The 26822-nt window shown below is 45.0% G+C and overlaps 1 protein-coding gene across 3 annotated transcripts in view; it reads left to right on the plus strand.

The window, feature by feature from the left end:
• LOC138480867 (probable global transcription activator SNF2L1) overlaps window positions 1-26822 on the plus strand; it is a 1964402-nt gene that overhangs the window by 945800 nt on the left and 991780 nt on the right. For 2 of the 3 annotated variants that reach the window (XM_069612650.1, XM_069612652.1), the window contains one exon: window positions 15539-15700. The exons of the other annotated variant lie outside the window; for it this stretch is intronic. In XM_069612650.1, coding sequence (XP_069468751.1) covers window positions 15539-15700 — 162 coding nt within the window. The remainder of the gene's footprint in view (window positions 1-15538; window positions 15701-26822) is intronic. 3 annotated transcript variants of the gene reach the window in all.

The following is a 26822-nucleotide window of genomic DNA, read 5'->3' on the forward strand; positions in this document are numbered from 1 at the left end:
CTGGCCCTTCCTCTGACTCTGTAAGTGGAATTCTTGTGCTGACAGCAGGCCCTAAATGGCATTCTAGTCTAGGTTTATGTATTTTGTGTTCATGTTCTGCTTGTTTGTCTCTTTTTGGCGCCCTTAAGCCCCCGGGTCAGAGGAGTGCTATATAAATTTAATTAGAAAAAATAATAATAAAGTTCAGTATTCTATTGTGACATCGGAGCGCTCCGTGACTGCCCATTGCTTGCATCCAGTTTTCATTTTGAATACCAAACTGAAATAAAACACACTAATGATTGTGATGAATACCAAGCTGATAGAAACCAAGGCAGTTGGCCTCAAGATACTGCAATAATTCCATCTGAAGGAGGTGACTGTTGCATAGTGGGTTATACTGAAGGCCAACCACACGAAGGGGCAATATCTCCAGAGGTGAACCTGAACCATCATTACCAAAGCCAAAAGGGGCTCACATACGAGCAATTGATAAACAATCTGGGTTGCCTATGGCAAAAGGAAATAACAGCCTAGAAGTGTGTGAGAAGAATATTGCCCAGGTGTAAAGAATGTTTTAAACCCACATTGCCAAAGCCAAAGAAGTGTAAAGAAGAGAAAGTGTTGTTATCAGCATTTGGTTAATAAGAGATAGGTGGAACAAGGTTGGCAGGAGGGCGGCCCTTCTGATTTAAGAGGTTCAGGAGGAAGGAAGCATTGCCTGGCTTGCATGTGGCAAACAATTTGCTGTATTAAATAGCACCAATGTAATTCTTTTTTTCATTTTTAATAAAACCTTTGTTTATTTGGCAAAACTAAGCAGAGTACAATAGGTTACAGTGAACATTCGAGTCAGGCAGGGAAACATAAACACAGTGCAGTGCAACAAGATCAAATCATGAGGTAGTAGAGGTGCATACATTACTGTGCTTGCTGTGGTAATATACTTAGTCGGTTTACTTTGTGACAGTTATTCAATTATTCATCAGTAGGAACGTTGGCCAGTTAGGATTGGAACTCCGACCATGCATTAGTGGGGCGAGATGTGGGGGATAATGAGTCCAAGTCTATATCCTCACAGCTTAGTGCTGCTATACAATCTTTGGTATTGGGTGGGGTGACATGTTTCCATTTCAGCAGTATACATCTCTTGCCAATCATACAACCTTCATTTACAAATGAGCGTAGTCTCTTGTTCGTGAGATTGTCCCACATGCTAAATAAAACTCACAAGGGGGAGCACTCAAGGGGGAGGTCCACAACTTCAGAGAGAGTCCATAATACAGTTTTCCAACATGTTCCCAGCTGAGCACAGGACCAAAACATATCCAGGTGATCGGCTGGGCTAGAGCGGCATCTAGGACAACAGTGCTTTACTCCCTGAGATATCCTGTTGAGTTTTTGGGGAGTTTAGTACAGCCTGTTCAATACAGTGTAATCTAAAATTCAATGAGACTTGTTTAATGTGTACACACATGCTTTTCCACTTTGCGTCGGACAATTCCATCCCCAAGCTGTCAAGACCAGCTATTGCGTGTCCCCGGGGCCAAGGAGGATTATTTACTCACAAGCATTTTGTATAGTGTTTGTTTTGTTTGTTTGTTCGTTTTATTTGTTTTATTTATTTCTATAGCGCTCCTGACCCTGAGGTATCTGGGTGCATTAGAGCACAGGTATAATTGTTACAGACATAGGCAAATAGACAAATAAAAGTTACACTTTTAGACGAAGACATAAGGCCCATTTGGGCAAGAATACAGTTGTTACAGACATGGGCATACAGTCAAAATACAGTTACACTTGTTGAGGAAAGGCAGGTTGTGCACAGGACGCCAGTTTACAATACAAAGCAATAAGGGTATCCGATAGAGGGACAGGACAACAGGTTATACGTTGCAACGTGTGCTTCTGGAAACCGGAGGCAGAGATACATGAGGAAGGGCAGAAAATTAAGGTTACCTCCTATGACGGGGTCAAGAAGAGGGAAGAGTAGTGTGTAACTCCAGAGTCTCTGTTAGTTCTTACTGATTAGCCAAGAAATTGAGCTTCTCCTGAAGTTAGTGAAGAGCTGGGTCGTCTTGATGGCATTTGGGGGAGTATTCCACAATTGGGCTGCCATGACAGGGAAACTGCTCCCTCCTGATTTTTTTTAATTTATATCTCGGGACCACTAGGCAAGACGTATTAGCCGATTTGGTGACCTGTGTGGAGGATCTGATAGTGAATTTTTCAGTTAATTAGGATGGCGCTGTGTGGTTTAGTGATTTAAAGGTAAGACATAAGGTTTTCAACTCAATCTTTTCCTTTATGGAGAGCCATTTTTTGTTGTTTTTTTATTGCAGAGATGTGCTCTCTCCTTGGGTTATGTAGCAATGCTCTGTGTGCATTATTCTGCATTATTTGAAGTTTGTTAGGCACAAACTTGCTAGCACTCAGAGAAGGTCAGTTACAATAGTCCAGTTTGGACAATATGAGTGCTATAGCTAGAATGAGGTAACTTTCTGTTGAGAGCAGTGGTCTACGGGCCCTTATTAGTTTACCCATATAGGCAGTAGCTGAGGCAGTCATTTTAACTTGTTTGTGTAAGTTAGATGTAGCGTCCAGGTAAAAACCCAGTGTTTTTACTTCTTTGGCCACTGGGATGTTGTTCTCATCTATATTGAATGAGGCATCATTTGGACTAATTTTGTTCAAGTTGGCTGAAGAACCTACCAGCAAGAGTTCTGTTTTATCATCATTCAGGCAGAGGCCATGAGTGGCCATCCATGCCTGAATGATTAGATACATTTCGTTCACAAGCCGCACATCGGAATCATAGACACCTGTTAAAGGGAGGAGGATCTGGGTGTCATCTGCATAATTCGTGTAGGTGACACCCAGATGGTCCAGATCATTAAGCAGCGGCTTTGTGAAGATATTATACAGGGTAGTCGACACACATGAACCCTGAGGCACTCCACAGGTGATATGTATGGGGTCAGCTGCTGCAGATGGTGAGAAGACTTGCATGGTCCTGTTGTTTAGGAAAGATTCGATCCATGTGATTGCCGTCTGGGAAAAAATGGGCTGCCGTGGTGAGGTGATTAGAGAACTATGGGGTCGACCAGGTCAAAAGCAGCCGATAGTTCTAAAAGGAGTAGAATTGCAAGTTTTCCTGTGTCTTTAAGTTCGTCAATCTGGCTTTTTAAGTCAATCAGAGCCGTTTCGGTCCTGTGTTGAGGTCTAAAGCCAGATTGTCGAATCCCCAAAAGCTGATTATCCTCCAAGTATTCTTGGATTTGCAAGTATGCTACCCTATCCAGGATCTTCAGCAGAAATGGGACCTTGGTGATTGGCCTGTAATTTGTAGGAATAGTGGGATCTAAAAATAGTTTAAGTAGTGGAAGTACCCAAGATTCCTTCAAGTTACTGGGTACAATACCTGTGGAGAAAGAGACATTGATTAACTTGGTTATGAAAGGGGCCAAGTCTCTAGCAGCATCTTTGATAATCTGTGCTGGACAGCTATCTTCTTGGCCCCTAGACGGTTTCAGGGAGGCAATGATTTTTTGTACCTTTGGTACAGAGACTTTTGAGAATTTGAAGCCTGTGGAAGGTTTAATAAGAGGCTCTTGAGGCAGGTGAGTCGAGGCTAGGTTGGTTAGGTTACTCCGTTTGTCTGCTATTTTCATTTGCAAGGTAGTGATTTTGTTGGTGAGAGCATTCTGAATGTTCGCACACCATGGGCCTCATTACACGGATGGCGGAGAACCATGGCACTATTAGCGCCATGGTTCATGCCGGTAAAATACTGGCACCGCCTTGGCGGAAAGGGGAATTACCGCCCCATTCCAAGGTTGGCGGGGCGGTAATTCCCCCTTCCACCATTGCCCTTCCCCATTCCCATAGGGCTCAATGGGAATGGGGAAGGCGCTAATTACGGTACCGCAAATTGCAGTACCGTAATTAGCTCCCTGGGTCCCTTTGCGGGTTGGTTTTTAACGCCTGCAAAAAGCAGGCGTTAAATCCCCAACCCGCAAAGGGACCTCGTAGTAAGGCGGTAAGAATTTACCGCTACCGGTATTTTACCGGTACCGGTAAATCCTTACTGCCATCCGTGTAATGAGGCCCCATGTCTTTTAGGCATGAGTCAGTAGGAAGGATAGGCATTTCCATTTCTCTCAAGATGATGAAGAGCTCTTTAGTACTAGAGCTGGCTTGGTTAATTCTGTTATTATACGGATCGTGTTTGGTGCAAATAATCTCTTCTTTGTATTTGACAGAAAGGTTGGCCAAGTTAGTTTTGTTCACTGGGGATGGGGTATGTTTCCATAGGGTTTCAAGTTTTCTTTTTAGGATTGTAAAGTTTTTAACTCGGGTGTGAACCAAGAGTTCAAGTGGGCTCATGGTTTACCTTTGCGCATTTTGAGGGGGGCGACCGTGTCTAAGGCTTTGATCATTGTGGAGTTGTAGGCATCCAATAGTAAGTTAGGGTTGGTAGTATTCTGAAAAGGGTTTGGGGTAGGGATCACAAGTGGCATAATAGCATCTGCAGTGATATTTTGTTTGTTTCTTGTCAGGCACAGCCGTGTTGTAAGGTTAGACTTGTTTGGTGGATTGTTTATGGCAAACTCAAAAGAGAGAATGTGGTGATCGGTCCAAGGTTGCGGTAGGATACCGATAACTGCAATGTTGCACTTTAGATCTGCTACCCAATCAAGGGTCCTCCCTTTCTCATGAGTAGGCTGTGTAATTTTTTGCATGAAGCCATGTTCAGTAAAGGTGTTGACTAATGATAATGCTTGGTGGTCATTAGGGTCACTAAAACCTAAATTGAAATCGCCTAGTATTAGAATTTGTGATGAAGTTTTAATATTGTCAGATAGGAACGTCATCATGTCTTCCTCAAACGAGCCTATGGGCCCTGGGGGTCTGTAGATTAAATGAATTGTGATGGTACTTGTATGCGATATCGGCAGTTTGAATGTGAGCATTTTGCAGGAGGAGAGTGACGGTGCAGTGGCTAGTCTCAAGTCTATGTTAGTTTTAGAGATAATGGCAATACCCCCTCCTCTGGAATCTGGTCTGTCCACTCTAATGATAGAATAATTGTCGGGTACCGCAAGTAGGAGCGACGGGCCAGCAGCTGCATGCAGCCAGGATTCGGTTATGGCTAGAAAGTCCAGATTTTTGGCTAAGGTGATGTCAGCTATGTCAGCGCATGAGCTATCATAGACCTAGCCTTTATCTGTGCTCCCTTGATCATTTGTGTAGAGTCGTTGGAGGTAGTGGCACTAGGTTTAAACTTTTTTGGTTTTTTTAGATTTTATTTACAACTGAGTACCCAATCAGGGAATTTTTCATGGTAGTTGGCGTAGGTTTATTGTAATTGTCTTTAAGTAAAGGCTCGATGCAGGTTGGTAGTCTGGATTGAAGTCTGTAGTTTCTGTCTTTAATATGACACAGGAAATTATTAAGTGTTTCCATCGTGTGAACTGTGGTGCGCTCATTAGCAGGTAGAACTAACGAGAGGGCATTAGATGTAGAGGTCTTATTAGGGCCTATGGGTAGAGGCCATAGCTTAGGCAGGAATGTAGTAGGCCTGATTGAGGCATTAAATAGGTTGAGGTTTAGTGATGGTAGAAATGGAGTGGCTCTGATCACAGAAGCTGGACATTCGTTTTAAACATATTTAAACAAAGGTAGTACCCACTCGTATGGTGTGGCGGTAGAACATGCCGGTAAGCAGCCCCGGTAACAACTCACACTAATAACAGTAGTGGAGTTGAGGCGTACATGTTGTCCACCAGGTGTTAGACCGTCGTATTATCCATCTTTGTGTCGTTGGTATATGGCGACTGCCACTAGAATTGGCAATATATGCCAACTCTTCTGTCTCTTGGGGGTCCAATGGGTAACACAGCCACAGCCATTGCGATTGCACAGCCACTCACAACCTCTAGTATTGCATAGGTTCTATCCCTGAGCCAGCATGTTCCTGCCGCCATGTTAATGGAGTGATGAATTTGCCATCCAAGAATACATCAGCCACGGACCTATAGCCGAGCCTCTCCCATTGTATCTCAGTATTTGCAGAGAAGATGTGCTGACAGAACAGCACAGTGGAGGACACCGGGTCGAAAATGCAATCATCTTTATATTTGCAATCCATTACAAGCATCCTGAGGTCTGATGCACCCGCTGCCAAGCGCTCGAGTTTGACATGAGGTGGTTGTAGCTTTTCTTCATACCAGTAGGGGGCATATTGCGCCTGTGCAGCCAACCAGTATAGCTCGAGGTTAGGGGCCATGAAGTCTCCCTTATCCTATGGGGGAGTCATGTCTATCCACTTTTTCGAGACCGCCCCTGCATGCCATAGGAACTGTGCATAGAGCCCGTGGAGTTTGGAAAGGAAGGACTTGCCAGGCCAGACCGGGATGTTGGATATGTATAAGAGTTTGGGTACTGACACCATCTTTACCAGGGACAATTTAACCGTATAGTAAGTGGAAATGCCCTCTGTCCGGTCAACCTGTACGCCACACAGAACTCTATTGCCTCACAATTATCTGTCAAGAGGGAGATACTCGCACCAGAGACCTTCAATCCTAGGTATTTGATCCCATTGGGGGACCAATGAAGGGGATACCCGCCCAGTGGTTGCTTAGTGCTGTTAGTTAGTGGCAACATCTTTGATTTGGAGTAATTTATTGTGAACCTAGAGAAACGCCCTAGTTGCATTATATCTTGGAGTCCAGATTTATCTGGGGATCCCTCACGTACAGTAAGCCATCGTCTGCAGATAGTGAGACTATCTCAGGAGAGCCACTGAGGCAGATTCCCCGATGTCCGTGGCGAGCGTAAATCATATCTGCCATCAGTTCGATGGCCAGGGCGAATAGTATCGGGGAGAGTGGGCAGCTCTGCCGCGTTCCCATGTTTAGTCCCAAGGGTTCAGATTTGTAGGAGTTCACCAAGACTCTTGCTGTAGGATGTGTGTATTGATGTAGTGATGCATTTCTGGGCCGATTCCCTTCTTCTCAAGCACCACCCACAAGACTCCCACAAGACCATGTCAAATGCTTTCTGGGCATCTAGTGTCACGGCTACTGCTTCAGCTGCCAGGTCTATTCTTGCCATCACGTCAAATAAGCGTCTAATATTTAGCGAGGTTGACCTGCTCGGGACAAAGCCCCCTTGGTCACTGTGGATAATGTGGGGCATCAATGGGAGAAATCTATTTGAGCAGGATGGCTATGGTGGCCTCACGCAGAGACGTAAGCAGAATGGAGTCGCAAAGCGCCTCCACCGATACCTCAAAAAGGACTACCCCTAGGCAGGCTGGAAACCACTGTAAGGATCTCTTCCATAGACAAGGGGGCTTCAAGGCTCTCCCTGGCCTGGGCCTTTAGTTGCGGCAGGGTTATCCCTTCAAGTAGGGGGTGTATAGCTTGTGCACTGTGCTGTTGATCAGATGCATATAGGGAGCTATAGTAAGCAATCAGTGAACACTTTGAGAATCTCCTGGTCTGACCATTGGGGATTCCCCAGTGCATCATTAATACAGTCCGCCTGGGTACACCCAACCTCTGATTTGGGCAGTTTGGCTAGTTTCTACCGAGCCCCTCCCCTTCCCCATATTTCCTGGCTGCTTGTGGGGGCAAGAAGAAGCGCAACTCTCAGAGGGCGTGTGCCTCAAATTGCTCTAGTTCAGATCGTATCTGCGCCAGCACGTGTGGACTTGAGTGGTTGGAGTATTCCTGCTCCAGGGACTTAAGCGTGGTTTTGGAGCATTGAAGGTCACTCCTAATAGTGTTTAAGATTCCGCTTCCCTGGAGATCGAAATCCCACGGATGTAGACTTTAAAGGCTTCCCATCGTACACCGGCGGAGGTCGTGCCCGCTACATTGCATGTTAAATATATTTCAATATCTGACTGAATCTCTGCCTTGAATACTATGTCTCTGAGAGTTTTGCATTTGAAACGCCAAGAGCTGCCTGACCCGGGGGGTCTGTCTGTGTTTAGGGTCAATACTACTGGGGAGTGGTCGTAAAGGGTACGGGTAGTATTACGGCGTCCCTGACTTTGCCCATCAACGAGCTCGAATTCAAGAACATGTGAATACGTGAGAAACTATCATGCCCAGATGACTAGAATGTGTATTGCCGCTGTTGTGGGTGTAGTAGGCGTCATGTATCCCCCAGTGCCAGGTATTCCATGTGGGCCGAGAGCTGCCGAGTTGCACGTGACCTAGATCTGGGGGCCGCCCCAGACATGTCTATGGTGTGATCAAGGATCAGATTCATGCCCCCCCATATGATCGGGACCCCAATATAACCATTAAGTATTAAAGCCACATTGTAAAGAAATTCAGGAGAGTCGATATTGGGGGCATATGTGTTAACCAGCAGCAGTTTGATACCATTGATGAAGCAGTGGAGGATGACATAGCATCCACCGGGATCTAGATACTTCTTTTTAAGGGTGAATTTGAATTAGCGTCATGACCCCTCTAGATAAAACCTGTAGCCCCCCATTTTGGTACAATCCCCCTGGATGCCCCCTCTTTAGCTTGTGTCTACTGTAGGAGAAGGACGTTTACCCTATGCCTATTAACATGATCTTACGTGATTTTGTGAAGTTCCCCAACCCTCAAATATTCCAGCTCATCTCTTTCAGCTCCATTACAGAATATAGTCATAATTGATGGATGCCCCGCTGACCTCCCATTGTATGTTCCGCAATTCTGGGTAAAATCAGTTCCAACCTTACACTCGGCTGCCAATTAATTTTCCTGCTTTCCTCCCTTACTCACCCAAGGTGCGCACTGGCGCTTGAACATTCAGAGAGATCTGTTGCTAGCATAGACCTTAGACTCCACCCACCCACACTGCCCTCGCACAACCTGCAGTGTAAGACCCCTCACCACCTCCAACCCCTACTCGTGGCCCCCCGCAACAGGCCACAAAAACCAAGCCTGACCCAACATTGTTAAGCAGCTGCCATGGGCCTAACTGCGGCCGCTTTGGCCGCACCACAAAACAGTTACAAGATTCCATATTTGCATGTACAAGTGGTAGCAGTAGATTAAACATCAGGTGCTATGCACTTGTTAGGGAGAATTCTCTTAAAAGGCTAATTTCCCTTACCTATAGAGTCCCCAGCAGCTTTGCTGGATTTCCATGGTTTATTTTTTACTCCTGCTAAGAGTGAGACTCTTTTTTCCACTCTTAGACATAGTTTTGATGTCTATTTCAGGCTTTGTGCTTATGGGCTAAGGAGTTTTCTCACTCCATAGGTATCATCTTTTTACATGTGTGTTACACAGCACCCTCAGTGCAGTAACACAGGGGTGTCATAGTGACCTCCAAACATAGACTCCATACCCTGGGACGGAATACTGTTTCCCAGGGCATCCCAAGTTACCATTGACTTTGCTAGTCAATAGTTATGAACAAAACCAGTACAAACCATCTGACTATGGAGGTACTGGGAAGGGTTAATTTTAGTTTTTCCCTGGTGTTCATTTTCGCGAAGGTACTGTCCAGTTCCTCTCTCCAAAGTTTCTGGCTAGTGGCAGTGGTTACTACCATAAATATTCGACCGCAAATATTTCCCTATGGGATTTTCCCATTGTTCGATGCTATCACTTTTTATGACAGACTTTAAAGGATAGTTCCGGGACTTTTTTTTTATTGTCCCTACGGTTCGGCCATGTGTTTTTAAGCATAAATCGGTAGATCGTAGAAAACTTTCCTATGGACCTTACCCGACTTTTCGTCCATTAACGCACTCGAAATCAGCTGCCATTTTGTGATAATCCTATCATTTCCCCCCATCGACCTGGCTCACCTGCGTTTGCGGCACTAAATCAAATCCCCCGCCCCTGAGCCTGACATCAGCAGACGCGTACCGCCCATTTCCCAACGCCAAAGCACGTTTCATGTCAACAATCGCTGCGCCTCAGCTAATGAAGTGTCGCCATGGAAATGGCAGGACGCCTCTTTCCTCAATAAGTATAAACACACCGTTTCACAACACACAGCAGCAGATTTTCGATTCCATTACTCTCTCTGTGTTACTTTGAGTATTCTGTGACTCGTTTCTGTGCTCTGGTCAGCTACCTTCGCCGCTTCTAGGCCTTGTGAACACCTGTACCATCTCTGTAAATTATTTTACTTTCTTTTCCACACAATGGCTACAATAATGCCGTATATGTACGAGCCCGAGTACACCGAGGAGGAACTACTGGAAAGGCAAGCACGGGAAAACGATGGGGATTCGGACGGCAGTTGGGAGGACCAGTCAACGGATGAAGAGCCTGGACCATGTCGCATGGACGGCGTCTCCACCTGGTGCACGTGCAATCGGTGCGAGCTAATGCCAACTGAGGAGGAGAACTGCTGCTGCCGTGAAAATTCCGGGTGCTTGGCCTACATTTCGGAAGGCGAGCCAAGTCCGCAATGCATCACCGAGCTGCCAGAGTTCAGGGAAGCTTGCCTCTCACGGACCGTGTTGAGGATGATGATGGTGCTTATGCACGAACTTCGCGGCACTGTTCGTCCGCGTAATCCGAGTATGAGTAAGTATAGTCTGGTTGTGATGTCAGTGATGCCACTACTATTTCATGGTCGTCTCCCACATATAAAATTACATCTTCATATCATTCGAACGCATGTAAATTGGTTCCATATTGTGCATTTTCTAGATAGAATTTTTTTCAAAGCAGAATGACATTTTTTACCTGCATCGACATTGATAAGAAAGTTTTGTCATTTTAATACAGTTTGCATCTTTCTTTTTCACAGGTGGTACAGGCTGGTAGCCTATCGTTGCTTCACTTGGTGGCTTCACGGGAGGCTCGGACACCGCGTTCGGAGAGTAATACCTGCCTGTGCGGTACTTGCCATTAGACAACATTTCCCCAGCGACAGTGGACAATACCGCGGATTTTCCCTGGATGTGCTGCAACCGGAACTTTACAATGTGTAATGTTTATTATTTATGTTCAATTGAAATTAAGATCTAAAATAAAACCCAACATATATTTTAACAATGGTTGTTTTGATTTTTTAAATGAATCTAGTGTGTCTCCATTGAATAGTCTTCCTGTGCCTTGTCTTGTCACACCACATGTCTCCGGCCAGCATCCTCCCTCACGCTGGCCGCCCACCTTCAATCCACATAACCGTTGAACCCATATGCAGCAGACATACATATGTTATTTTGCGGGTTGGCATCAAGCCTCCCGGCCTTGCCTCCTCCCCCAAAAATACTTACCACACCACTTTGTTCAAGCGTTGGCAATAAAAGGCCGTTGGATTTTATTGATGCAAAACATGGTTATAGGTAAATAATCAATATGGTTGATCATAATAAATCATCCTTTTGGGCACCGGGTACAGAGATGACCCCCTCTGGCCCGTGCCACCTTGCCACCACAGGCCAGCCTGCTGCTGACTAACTGCCTAGGCATCCAGGGTCTCCAGGGTGAACTGCACCCATATATTCTCCTGGGAGGGTGAGGTATTTATAAACTCACCCCCCTGCCTTCCATGTACTAGATCCTGCAGCCTGCCTCTTACATGCAGTTAGATGGCCTCTCCTTGGTGAGGCCCTGTGGCAAACGAGTCTTGTCTGCACGACCACCGCCCCAATCCACCCCCCGCCCTATCAAAGGCAGTTCGCACCGGGGTACTTGCGCTGGCAAGTGGAGCTGTCAGGGAGCGATAAAGGCCAAGAGGTGCCAAAGACCATGTACACTTCAAAGTGGTCTATAGAGCATGGGTTGTTGTTCCCATGTCTACCTCCAGACCCCGTGTCTCCTGCCAAGCATCCCCCCTCACGCTGGACGCCCCCCTGCAATCCACATAAGTGTGTCTCCATTCACGAGTCTTCCTGTGTCTTGTCTGCACGACCACCGCCCCAATCCACCCCCGCCCTATCAAAGGCAGTTCGCACCGGGGTACTTGCGCTGGCAAGTGGAGCTGTCAGGGAGCGATAAAGGCCAAGAGGTGCCAAAGACCATGTACACTTCAAAGTGGTCTATAGAGCATGGGTTGTTGTTCCCATGTCTACCTCCAGACCCGGTGTCTCCTGCCAAGCATCCCCCCTCACGCTGGACGCCCCCCTGCAAACCGCATAATGCCACGACATATACACGTCATTCATTCACAAACACACCCCTGTTTCGAATTCTTTATAACCCACTTCATATTTCTAATGAGAACTTCTTTGCGCTTTGCTAGTCAACCCGTGAAGGTGCTGGTTATCTGCTCTTCGTCTCTGTGAACTTCCGTGACCACTTCGAGCAAACTCGTCAGTTTGCAACCTGTGAACTGCTCCCTGTTCTACGACAAGAAACTACTCTGATCCCTGCATCTAACTGTTTGTTCGTCAAGGTAAGGCCATGTACCATAATCATTTTGCGTCCAATTTTTTAATTTATATCTATTTGCTAGTAGTCATCAAATTGCATCCATGTTTTCTTTTCGTTCAAGACAGTACATGCAAGGAACTAGTCACATGTTCTGAGTTTAGTCAAATTATTTTTCTATTTTTTTAAAGTTATTCAAATACTTATCCGCATGTGAATAACGTGTATAGTTCCAAGAACCAAAACGAACCTTGCATTGAACCTTTTATGTGTCATTTAATTTTTTAACACATTGGTATTCAGAGAGAATTGTTGATCTTTACTTTTCAGAACTTTCCACAATGCCTGCCTGTTCCATTGGCGGTTGCCCTTCGAAGACCCATAATAAATCTGAAGGTACTATAATGCATGTTTTCCCTAAGACAATAGATCAGATAAGAGAATGGGTCCGATATTGCGGATATCCACCGTCTGAGCTTGAAAGTAGAGTCCTAGAAGTCTTTGCGGACAAGAGGGGTGATCGATACCGCATCTGCAGCAGGCACTTTAGCTCAGACATGTACTCCACATCATTGCTAATAAAGAAGAAAACACCGCGAGCGACGCGAAAATTGCTCTCAACCTCTATTCCCACTCTATTCGTCCACATCCCTCCACTGGTGAGTCAAGTTTACGGATTTAGCTCTCGGCCTTGCGGTAGTGTGTATGTCATGCATGCTGGACGCTACGCTCGTAGAACAGCTAGACCGTTCTACTCCAAATGGAGGTTATTCGATACGTTACCGGGAAAACGACGTTTGCACTTTGCACGTCGCTAACTTCACGTGACTTTTGCTTCGTCACGTGAACTACGGTATTACGTATTTAAGCAGCGTAGAAATTTCACTCGCTGCTTCTGATCGAATCTATTGGCGTTGTGTAGCTGAACCTCTGATCTGCATCCTGGCATATTTCTACAGCTACTTATGGACCTTCTATAGCGTGTGTTCCGCCGCACGCTGATTCCTGGAGCTATTCCTACAGGCCGTGATAATTCACACGTGTTCTCTGTCTTCAAGCGTGGCTGGTCCTGATTGCGGGAATCCCGCCCGCGTGTACATCCACACGTACACTCTGTCTTCATACGCGGCTGGCCCGGACTGCGTAAATCCTGCCCGCGTGTAAATCCACACGCACTCTCTGACTTCAAGCGTGGCTGGCCCAGACTGCGTGAATCCTGCCCGCGTGTAAATCCACACGCGCACGTTGTCTTCACATGCTACTGCCAAGACTGCGTGAATCCTGCCCGCGTGTAAATCCACACGCGCACGTTGTCTTCACACGCGACTGCCAAGACTGCGTGAATCCTGCCCGCGTGTAAATCCACACGCGCACGTTATTTTCTTCGCGGCTGTTTATAACCGCGTGTACTTTGTTTTTCCTCAAAAAGAGCGCTATTTCTAACTCCTACATCTGTGAGATTAACAGAAGGATTGATCCCTACATTTAGACATTACTTTACGTGGGAAGGAAGCTTTTCAAGGATTATTGGAAGGTGACATTGAACTGAACTTTTGGACGCTATCCTGTGGTGAATTCAACCCGTATCTAGCGTGAGCCTCGTTCCGTTCGGGATAAGTCTCCCTTACTAATTTTCCCTTCCTTGCCGTTTGTTCTACTTTCATTTTTCATCAAGAGACTTCTGGATTCTTCTACCCTAAACTAAAGGTCAGTGTGAACATTCCTGTCATTATCTAATTCATCATACTCAGGTTGGAGCAGTTATTCATGATACTTTAATTTGTTCTAGGCTGGCTTTCTATACCCTACCCACGCCCTTTCCAGTGATCCATCGCTCTGCCTGTTTTATCAGCCAGAGAGTTGTATCATTTGGAAGGTCTTCAATTGACTTCACAACTATCAAATCGTGTGAACAGGGATCCGGAAGACCCTACCTCCTGTATCCTTTTGAGTATTGTATCCTTTTCAGTTAATACTTTGGTACATTCTGACAGTGTAGCATTAGCTAACAATAATTTCCCCATTTATGTATCCACTCAATATGAAGGCGGAAGATTCTCCATCCGTGTCGTTATTGCAGTCATCAGCCACTTCAAGCGCCTATCGGGTAATCTCACTTAGCTATTCTGCCACTGACTTGTTTTAGGCATGTAAATCAATAGTTTTAATTTATCGTGTAATTATTTTACCTAATGGTACACCCTAGTACTCGTCCTCTAGTCTTTGTTTTCAGTTCTAATTATTGTTATCCAAAATAATGCAAGTACTGTCTTTCAGGGAGATGCTGAGGAGTCCAACGCATTGACGACAACCGTTGATGTCACTCAGATGCTCGAGGTACGTTTCCGGACAGTTCCATCGATGGAGATCATCAGATCTTGCATTCTTGTAGCGTGATTGTTACACACAATGTTTCTTTCGTTTTTAGCCATTGATATGTCCTTCTGTCGTCGCCCTCCTATGTGTCTTCTTTTTTCAATATTGTGTTCATTACTAATGAAAGTCCTATGTTTCAGGGAGTCGATGGAGCATTAGTCCAAGAAGAAGGGGGAGCATGCAGTTACGGGTCGGCGCAACAGCTTGCAGAAGTGTGCACCGCAGTTACAGCGTCCCTTGATGTTCTTATGCATTTCGAGGTATGGATACTGACAGTTCGATCAAGCGAGATCATATGACGTGATTACATCCGCTATACTTCCTTCTTTATTAACGCAAGTACTATGTTTCAGGGAGATGACGGAACTTCTTCTACAAGAACATCACCCCTAGTAGTTGATGCAGATCTCTGGGTGGTGACACTTCCAACGATCGAGCAAATCGAATCATATTTAGATATCCATTATTTATTTTAGACAACTGATCATTTGTGCAGGTCTATTTAGATGAGCAGTTGACGCCTGCACAAAGTTTATGTTCTTTTTAACAAAATAGAAAACCATACTAATGCAATTACTGTGTTTCAGGGAGTTGCTGAAGCGTCATCTTCAATAATATCATCAATGGAAGTCTATGCGGAGCACGAGATATGGATCTTGACAGTTCCATCTAACTAGATCAACAATGCGTGAATAATTGTCGTTTGAATGTTCTACACAATGCGTTCATTCGTGTTTTGCTATTGAGATGTACGTGGGTATTGGTCCCCAAGTACATTTTGTGTTTTCAATATTATTATACATACTAATGAAAGTTCTATGTTTCAGGGAGTCGATGGAGCGTCAGTGCGTGATGGATGTGCTTATCATGAAAATATAGTCGTTGCAGCGCAAGAGGAAGTGGAGACATGCACACACGAGTCGGAGCAACGGCGTCCAGATGTTGAAGTTCGAGGCAAGAAAGTTTCAAAGAAAAGAAAGCAAAAGAAGGTTAGTGTCCTGGTCACTATATTATGTTGTTTTTCACTGTTAATAGTTCAATACTGTAAGTTGTGTTTAAACTGAACATCCCTTTTCCAATCTGTCCTCTAGTTGCGAGTGGGTGTACGAACTAGATCTACACAGACAGTGAAGCGAACGAGAGATGTTGCTTGTCAAACCTTTTGGCAGGGACTTGAGACTGGAGATGCATCGTGCCAATGGGAAGAATATGAAGTGATTGACAACGGAGCTATACCACCACCAGCCATTGATAGTGAATGTCCTCCTGGTAGTTCGGATGCAGTCGGAGATCAATTCACAGAATCCACACCCGCAAAAACTAAGACCGCGAGAAAGTTGAAGAAATTGTTTTATTCTCCCATCGCCGGAGAAGGAACAGATGTTGCAATGGAAGAGAATGAAATGGACGACAATGAAACACCATCAATATCACTGAACATAGCGGAAGACGATATCAGAGATTGTACCTTTAATGTGAGTGACGTGTCCTCAACGTTACAGGCCGAACCAGCTGGGATGCAGAGTGACAGTATAAGGAAAGAGGCCAAATTCATTGTATTCGATAGTTGTTTGATTGATATTATTATTAGGATGAAATGTGGGCATTCGGTTTGTGGGGAAGTATGTGGGAAGCCATTGATTAATGTGACTCGTGCAATTCGAGGCACTAACCTTAAAATACATGCCACCTGTACAAAATATCCTTTCTCATGGTCTGCACAACCCATACTGGGGCAACTGCCAGCAGGCAATCTACTTTGTGCAGCGGCCGCACTTTTCAGTGGTTCAAGTTTTAAAAAGTTAGAGTATTTCTTTCAGTTTGTGGGAATCCATTTCATTGCGAAAACTCAGTTCTACAAATACCAAACCGATTATCTATTTCCAGCCATTAGCGAAGCTTGTAGAATGGAAAAAATGTCTATTGAAAGTACATTCGCGGGCAAACGGTTCAGGCTAGCCGGTGATGGACAGTGCGACAGCCCAGGATTTTCAGCCAAGTACTGCACCTACCACTTTCAGGACATGGAAAGTAAGAAAATTGTGAGTTCGGTGGTCTTGCAGGTGTCACAAAGTACATCCTCAGTGGCCATGGAGAAAGTTGGCTTTGTAGCATCATTGCAAGAACTACAATCGCGGGGAATGGTGATCGACCTGATAGCCACGGACAGACACGTTTCAATTGCCAAGACAATGAGAGAAGAGTACAAAAATATAAATCACCAATTTGACGTATGGCATCTTGCAAAAACAATCAATAAAAAAATGTCGGCTGCAGGTAAAAAAAAAGATATGCAAGGTATTTCACAGTGGTCCAAGTCAATCAGCAACCATCTTTGGTGGAGCTCAAAAACATGTGGAGGGTCGTTGGAAATTCTACTGGAAAAATGGCGGTCAGTAATGCTACACTGTAGCAACGTTCACCGCTGGACCACAAACCAACATTTCCACAATTGTGAACATGGCCATTTGTCCACAGAGGAGGCACGGAAGAAGAAGTGGTTGATTCCTTCATCACCCACTCACAAAGCCATTGAAAAGATTGTATTTGATAAAACTATAACAAGAGATTTGAGGGGACACACGGAATTCTGCCACACAGGAGATTTGGAGGTGTTCCACAATATGTGCCTAAAGTACAGGCCAAAACGATTGCATTTTGGCATGGAGGGCATGATAAATCGGACTCTTCTAGCGGTCTTGGCACATAACCATAATGTTGGCCGTCAACAAAGTAGGACACCGGAACTTTAGGGACGCTTCGCTACAATAAGGCCTTCACTAAAAGAAGTAAACAATGGGTGATCAAACCAGTGTTTGAGGATATGCAATATGAGTTTATTGAGAGACTTATTGTTGATGTCCTAGATAGGCACATACATGGAGCTGTGAACGAACCTGTGCAGGGGACAACTGCATTGCCACCCAACATTGCCTCTGTTCCATGTCCACCTAAAGCAGAGCTCATTGAGAAATACACATCATGGTTTAAATGATTGTAATTTGATTGTCTGTTCTCTTTTGAGTCTCCTCATGTTGCAGGCCCATTGAATATGTGTATCTATGTAATGTGTAAATAAAAGTGATTGCTCAGTGTACATGCAATGTGTCTCTCCACCCTTGCCCCTCCCTTCACCGTGCAGTAGTGCGAACCACCCGGGTGTCACCTGTGACTTTGCTCTGGAGTCTCCTCATGTCGCAGGCCCATTGAATATGTGTAGCTATGTATTGTGTAAATAAAAGTGATTGCTCAGTGTACATGCAATGTGTCTATCCAACCTTGTTCATTTGCGCATTAAATTAAACCAAACAGTAATATAAATCATTTTTCAAAAAATATAGAATGTCTCCGTATTTATGGTTAAGCAATCGTGGGGGAATTTGCAAAATAGTGGGATCAGCGTGTTGTGTTTATGTCGATGACTATTCCCCTACGATCTTTGAAGCGATAAAGAAAATGCATGTCCTAAGCTCCGAACTCCCTACTGAAGAAGGAAGCTGGGGAATAGGGTCTTGGTTTTGGGGAATACTGCGTTCTTGGGGATGGAAGTTGATTTCAATATTAGTAGTGGTGTTTGGAATATTCCTAACGTGCTGTTGTTGTATACATTGCCTACCAATAGTTTGCGCCGAGGTAACTGAGGGATGTACAGAGGGATGTATGCATATGATAACAAAGAAAAAACAACCTCATGGTCAAGCTGACCAAGACACAAATGAGATGAGAACAGTAAAAGAGTTGATGGCAATAGCTATTGATGAAGACGATGATGTTTACGATAGCATGCAAAATTCAGACATAAGTACTTCAGACTCATCATTACTAGGGGAGGTTTCAATAAATAGAGGAGACGTTTGGCATACGGCCAAAGGAGGGTTTGTCAGTCTAGAAAAATGGATACCTCTACTTTGTGACCGCAAAAGCATTTTGATGGCCGTGGGCCAACCGTCTCATGCACGATATGACAGAATATAGGTTTTCGAGTTTGCCAATGAACGGCCATTTTGATGTAACAAGAATCGCCATTTTGTTTTCTAACCATTGCTCATTGCTTTCTGTTCTTAATGCTTCGCAGTATATTTTCTGCTTACACTGCTCGACTGTAAAACATTGTTGTCTGCACGTAAAAAGGACAAGGCCGCAGGGCTGCGAGGATAACAAGAGTTTGTTGAAACACAATGTAGGCAGCGCCAGGAAGAATGCCCGGCACCCTCCCGAATGTAGCCTTGAAGCAGAGCTGCAGGGCATTTAATCATTTCGCAGCTGCCAGCCAGTCTCGTTACATGGTAGAATATGTTAGAATAATGCAGCTAAAGGCTTGAATTATGCTTTTCTTACAGCCCCCCTTTGCTGAGCCCCGTTGGAGTGTGTCGGCTCCCAGGACACGAATAGCACCTCATAGATAGCAAGGTCTGGAATGCAACTCTCCCCCCTGTATGTAGCTCGCTTCCAAGAACAGAAGCGCTGTGTTCTGTTAAACAACTGAAAGATGCCTCTGCACTCACAAATTGCAAATTGTTACTAGAATAGATGTTTGAAGGTGTCATAGTTGTCGAAAATGTCTATCATCACACCAAGTTCAAAGAAACCCAATAAAGGGGGGTGTTAAACATGTCGTAGCTGATTGGTTGATATGCATTTTGTATATATGTAACTGATGTACGTAATTCACTCTCTTGCGTCCCTCGAGGTCTAGATAAACACGTCGCTGGTCGTGAGACCGAGTTGGCCAACTGAGACTTTTGCTTTGCAATAAACCCTAGCTTTGGGAATACAACCTTGTGTCTGGCGTATCTATCGTGTGTGGTGACTCGCCTTTTTTCCATAGACGTTAGGGATCCCCAGGGGTCCCTTTCACGCCAAAAGGACGAACAAAGGGTCCCGACCTCGGTTTGGATTACAGAGAGCGACACGAGAAAGAAATATTATCAAAGATCTGGCAAAAAACCCCACCGGAGTAAAGTTAATAAAAAGATAAACTGGAGGTATGTTAAAGGATAGTTCCGGGACTTTTTTTTTATTGTCCCTACGGTTCGGCCATGTGTTTTTAAGCATAAATCGGTAGATCGTAGAAAACTTTCCTATGGACCTTACCCGACTTTTCGTCCATTAACGCACTCGAAATCAGCCGCCATTTTGTGATAATCCTATCATTTCCCCCCATCGACCTGGCTCACCTGCGTTTGCGGCACTAAATCAAATCCCCCGCCCCTGAAACAGACTTTATCAAAACATTCATATTCCCCGCCTCTATCCGTGACGTGACTGTGCTGCGTAGGCAAACGCGCCCAGGCGTCTTCTACGCGACTCCACACAGAACCCGGAAACCAACACAGATCAGCTCACAACACAGTGCGCCACAATTCGGAATATGAAACTGTACTTTTAAATCAAACCGCAAGATTGTAAATTTGGTAAAGTACATTTATTTGACATCAAATGTTTAGAGAATATTCAGCGATTTGCATTTTTCTTTGCTCACGTTCCAAAAAGTTCGTTTTGAGGCACGCGATGTTCGTGTGCAGTACACAGGGTGTTGGTTTACAATAAAATAAGCTCTTCGGTCGCACTGATAATCGCATCGCTGTTCCAACAACGAGGCACTAGGCTACCACAACGCTATGTATGTTGCATCTAGCCATTAGTACCGCGTAAGGGCATACTTGTACTTGGCGATCGTCCCATAAAATGGTCAGGGTGGTAACGTTATTCACGCGGAGAAGCAACTGGCGGTTGTAAAAGCCATCCGCCGGTGTCTGGTACTCGTGACACAGACAATAATGAAGGATGTACCTGTTTTAAAAACATAAAAAATGAAATTAGACTCACCATCAGATCTTTATTAAAATTATTCATTTTATATATTAGGTCGGGAAATTATTTCATAGCTAGGACAGTGCAACTGGGTATTATACGTCATTTCCAGTAACCCACCCCCTCTCCTCCACCTTTTTCAGAGCCGCCTGAGCGCCAGTGGACCACTTCGTCACTGATATGATATAATATGGCATTTGCAACGCGCCTATACACAAGTGTTTCAAGGCGTGGCGAGGCAGGGGGGGGAACAAGGAGAAGACAGACAACGATCCTACTAGGCCAGGTGTCATTCAGATCGCGCAAGTCAGGGGTAGGGGGAAGGTAAAAGTGCAAGGGGAAGGGGAGGGGGGAAGTGGAGTACAAGGTAAGTAGCATAAAATAATAAATACATAGGGCCAGCTGGTGGCGAGTGCAAGGTAAGTGCAGAACAAGTGCTGGGAAGGGGGGTCTGTAGGATACTGAGACAGTCCCCCAGTGCAGGGGTTGACAGGGAGGCAGTGCAGGTGGAGAGTGGAAGGGCCCAGGACCGAGGTCGCAGACAGTGGACCAGTTGTAGCAGGGGAGAGGGAGAGAGAAAGCAGAAGCAAAGAGGAAGGTTTTGAGGTGCTTCCGTAAAAGGAGATGGTTCTCCTCAAGATAGTGCGCGGTACAAAACAATATGCCACATAGAACGAACAAGTACAACTTAACCCGTCTTTAAAGCTACTGTATAGTAATTAAATTGCGGTATAAACTCATCTAAAGAGTTACTTACATTATATTTGCATTTTCCATTGTGTCTGTGCGTAGGGCAGCCCCGAAATACCACTCCTTCTATGCCGACGTTATTTCTTCTAATGAACGAACATTAAATGGCTATCGTTTCTGAAATTTTATTCATTATCGTTTCTTACGTTATTGCACCACACCCCCAAAAAGAAGTCTTTCGGGATGGTCCCGGCCTGTCAAGGTCAAATAACAATAGAACCTTATACTGAGTCGTGGCCCATTCCGGCACCCGAGCAAAAAATCAAAGCAGCTGACCTTCACTTTGAACGAGCACACATTCCTAGTTAGCTACATTCAGTCTAAGGCCATCTCACAGGACTTGAAATTTACACTCCATCATTGCATTTTCCAAATCATTTATAACTTGGACTTTTTTTCTTACTTTCATTTTGAAACTGGTGAATAATAGTTCTTTTTAAAGAAAATGTAACCAATCCCTTAACTCATTTTTTGGGGACAACGTAGAGCGGCTGTGTGACTAAGTTGGCCATACTTAGTCTCCTCCTTCACTGTCATTGACATCACATGGTGCCAGAATTCAACATGGCCCTTTGATTGTACGATTGCTGTCTGCACTCACGCTTCCAAAACGCCTAGCAATAGTGAAATGCGAGGCACACAAAAAGGTAACATGCAAAGTAGGAGAGGGAAACGTGTTTGCAGACAGAATTGCGAAACAAACTGCCACTGATTTAAATACCAAAATGATGACGGTTCAGACTGAGGAAGTACCCTGTATGATAGAAAATGGAGTTGCCACTGTCAAAGAAATGCAGGCCGAAGCTACGGCCGATGAAATACAAGGGTGGGCAGAGGGCTCTGCTGAGTTAGATCTGGAAGGTTGTTGGGTGGACAAGGGAACTAGAAACTGGATGTTGCCAAATTCCTATGTGACTGCAATAGTCACAATGGCCCACAGCCCTACCCACATCTGTGCGAAAAAGATAATGCGGCACTTATCCACAGTATGGCAGAATGTAAACATAAAGAAGAATGCAGAGAGGTTGGTGCAGAACTGTATCACGTGTTTCCAACACAATGTAGGAAAGGGAACAGTGACTCCAATAGGCAGTTTTGGCCCGCCCTCTATGCCATTTGAGGTGATCCATTTTGATTTCATAGAGATGGAGAGATGCCAAAACTTAAAATACGTCTTAGTGGTGATCTGTGCATTCAGTAAGTGGGTGGAGGCATATCCCTTGAAGGACTGCACAGCAATGAGCATGGCAAAAGTAATGCTTAAGGAATACTTTTCCAGATTTGGCTTGCCCCGTGTCCTATGGTCCGATAATGGACCACATTTTGTGGACGCAGTGGTGTTACAGATATGTGCGGGTCTTGAGATTGATAAGAGATTCCATAGTTCAAGGCAACCGAGTTTAGCCGGTCTTGTGGAGAGGCACAACGGGATTCTCAAATCAAAAATTAGTAAAATATGTGCAGGAAGCAAGTTGAGTTGGGTGCATTACCAATAGCACTATTATGCACGCGTATGTCTGTACAGGCTAAAACTGGGCTCTCCCCGTACGAGATCGTAATGGGGAGGCCGGCAAATGTATGGTGCGCACCACAGCCAAAACGACTTAGTGAGGTAGAACATCCTTATTGTGGCCTTTTAATGCAGATATTGCGTTTGATTCATCAGCAGGTGCAGGAGGCATTACTAGTGAGATACACCGGTCCGGGGCACGCGCTGGAGCCAGGAGACTGGGTGCTGCTAAAGAATTTTGAAAGAAAGTCATCGTTAGCACCCAGGTGGCGCGGGCCCTATCAAGTACTCTTGGCAACGCAGACGGCAATACGGGTGGATGGGAGGAAGTCGTGGATCCATGCCACCCAATCCAAAAAGATTCCAACTTCACTGAAAGACTTGCCTGACCCAGATGACCTGAAAGAGACAGCGGTCCCAGAAACCATCTCAGCAGAATCGACATCACTGTTGGCCGACACGAAATCTGCCTTGCAAATACCAGCAGAAACAAACCGTGTACCCTTTTGGCACCCACCAGCACTTGCCAGCGCGCCAAAGACCGAATCTGCATCATTGGTGCGGCGCACACCAGCACCTGCAGTAGCGCCACAGGCTGACTTTGAGCCTGAATCTGGCAGTGCACCAGCACTGTTCACGGATCACACGATACCAGGAGTGAGGCGATACAACTTCCGGCCTCGAAAGACAAAGTGATCCACAGTTCTTTGGTGTTTATATCAACCTCTGGTTCAGCTCATGGACGAAGAAGGAACTAGAGGTGTGGAGGAGAGAAGTGTGAGAATTGTGCAAGTCGGATAACTCAAGACTTGCGGCTCCTCGGTGCGATCATAAAAAGTACATGTGTCAGGAACCAGAGCGGACAAGCTGGGCGCACATGGTACTAAGGCAATAAGATAACTGATCAAAGGTCCTCTGAGCCGTATGAGAAAGGGCAAGTGATCTTGCCTAAAAATAAATAAGCAAATCCACGCTATAAAGGACTGGCAGAACTGAACTATGACAATTCCGTTGAACTTATTGACATCAGAGCAAGCGCGACGAAGAGAGATATCCACGACGAACTGTAATAAGGAAGAAGAAGGACGATGAGAAACATGACGGGACCGGCTCCAGCCTCCTCCTGCACCACTGCTGAGAATGAGTCAATTATAAAGACTGTAAGATTAAGAAAAACGCATGGTAAAACGAATTGTGTACTGGCACTGACAATAATTATGTGCTTTATGAGCATGGTAGCACCAATAACGACAGCCTTAATATTATGGTATGTGGAATCGATACACCCCTTAGAAATGTTTTTACCAATAGTTAATATATCCACTACTGAAAGCCCGGTTCAGGTGATTACTTATACCCTGCCCCCAATGGAAGAAAGACACAGGGAAGGTTTCGGGAATAACACGTTGTTATTAATCATGAACATGACATATGCAATTCTGAAGAAAACAAATTGCTGGGTATGTACCCATTTACCACAGCATGCTGGGAAAGGAATAGGGTGGTATGTACAGCCATTACCATTAAGTTCTGCATGTAGTGCATCTTTAGGTGCAATGTTCTATGGGAAATGGAATGAGAGTAGTACGGGTCAATTAGACAGAACCAACATGAATGAGTTTGAGGAACTAATAATGAAGCCTGTGGGTTGTTCCATTTTCCATAAAGCACAAGTAATGGCCCCAGAGCCCACGAGGAAAAGCACACGAAAGATAACACGACAAAATTGACGAGATAGATTGTCCCCACCAGAAACGACATCTGTAATGACGTTTCGTGTAAGAACAGAAGTCGACAAAGATGCAATCCCCCCATCTTACACTAGCCCAAGAACTGTCCCTTTTTGTCTAAAGAAGAAAGGCTCTTTTTTAGTCGGAACATATACTGGGTGCATGAATACAGTGGTATTGAAATGGGAAATAGAACCAGTATACGTGGGAGATCCAGTTTATTTTATGTGTGGAGATTAAGCATATCCTTGGTTGCCCAGAAACTGGGGAGGTACATGTTACCTAGGTCTACTGTTCCCAGGAGTATTCCTCTTAGAAACAGCAGACATGGCCAGACTATCCAGAACTAGAGTCAAAAGGACTGACAAGGGTGTTTTGATAGCAACTGATGTAGCAAAATCATTGATTCCAGGCTTAGGGCAGATAGTGAACTCCTATAATATAAGGCAGCTGTCCAGAATACTAAAAAATATCATAAACACAACGACAGATATACTATTTAATATGACATTGGAAGAAAGAGGAATCAGGTTAATGACGCTGCAAAATGGAATGGCTCTCGATGTAATCCTGGTTGATCGTGGGGGAATTTGCAAAATAGTGGGATCAGCGTGTTGTGTTTGTCGATCACTATTCCCCTACGATCTTTGAAGCGATAAAGAAAATGCATGTCCTAAGCTCCGAATTCCCTACTGAAGAAGGAAGCTGGGGAATAGGGTCTTGGTTTTGGTTACCTCCGTTATTGTGGTGCTGCTGCATACTATTCCTATTTGGTCCATTCGCTCCTTGGTGTCCTCTATGCTGTCTCCTCTGACCAGACCCATTTCTATTCTACAGATGCGGACATTGCGCTTGCCAATGTCCTTCCTCCTTACAATACGCACACTGATTTGGTCCCACTGTACCCCATGCATATTCAAATTACTCCTTCCTTGTGCATTCCCTCTCCCTACATTGTGTCCTACTACTTGCTGCAGTAATACCTGTGTTTTCAATAGGCATTCTTTCAAGTCTGCCCCCATCTGTTTTAGCAACGATAATTTGTCCACCATTTCCTTCTGCCCTGGTGATGGTAACTGCTGCCGTTTATTATGTGACCCTTTTTTTTCCTTACGATGTCTCCCGATATCCTTACTCCTGTACCCAGGTGTAGTAAACATTTCGGCATAATCATTATCCAATTCATCTTTAAGTTCAAAAAGTTCATATACATGTTCTCTCACTTCTTCATCCCTCTCCCTACAGCGTGCTAATGCATTCAAATCTAACAATCGCTGCAGTGGTAATTTCCCAATTAACTGTTTCCATTTCTCCACCAAATATTCACCCATGCATTCCAACACTACCTATCTTTCGTTGCTTCTTCGGAAGTCATACATCGAGGCCAATGTAGCCGTCCCATCATTCCCGTCTATATACATCTCTGCCTGTTGCTGCAGTTCCATCTTTCTTTCTTTTCTGATCGCGCTGCGAGTTACCCTTGTGCATCCCCGTTGTTCAGTCCCGCCTCTTGCCCCCGTGGTTTCAACTTCAACCCCAGGAGGAACGGATGGTACCGAGTTTGTGTCTAAGGCGGGAGGTGCGGATGGGACAATGGGAACAGGGAGTATCTGTTGTGGGCCTGGTTGGCTAATAGGAAGTGTTACGTGCGCGGTCTGTGGCTGTGGGTGGGCTTGAGCTGCCAGAGGGAGAGCTTGGGCTACGGGCGGGGTTTGGGCAATAGCTACTGACGTGTCTGGCCTCACTTCTGATCTTGGGCCTTGTTTTGTATGGGTCAATATGTTTTCTAGCAATTCATCTGCTATGTGTAACTCTCGTTGTGGGTATATTTTTTCTATATTAAACTGGTCACGCCTACCTGCCCTTCTTAGACTCTCAGTCCACTCCTCCTCCTCTTCTTTTTCTTCCCCTACTTCACCTTTCGATTTATGCCTGCGCGCATGCTTCGCTCTACTTCTAAATCGGAGCATTGCTTCCCTTCTCCAGTCTTTAATAGTCTCAAATGCTGCAGGACGCTCTTTCTTTCTTATCAATACCCTTTCCAAGTTATCTATTCTCGCTATCTCAAAACTACCATTAATCGGCCACTGATGGTCTTGTTGCTTTCTGGTTTCCCTATGCCAAGTCTCACAGAATATTATCGCACCCACTCCATACTTTACATACATCTCATACGCCGGCGTTCCCCCAGGTGGTACAATTTGGCCATCTTCCAAAGATTGTCTACCACAGCAGAAAAACCCTGCTAGGGTGGACAATACCCCAGGCATGTTTCAACGTTCCCCCTGGTTAATCAACCTTACCTAG

The sequence above is a fragment of the Ambystoma mexicanum genome, chromosome 5p, assembly GCF_040938575.1.
Source record: "Ambystoma mexicanum isolate Mex_15411 chromosome 5p, UKY_AmexF1_1, whole genome shotgun sequence".
Lineage (NCBI taxonomy): Eukaryota > Metazoa > Chordata > Amphibia > Caudata > Ambystomatidae > Ambystoma > Ambystoma mexicanum.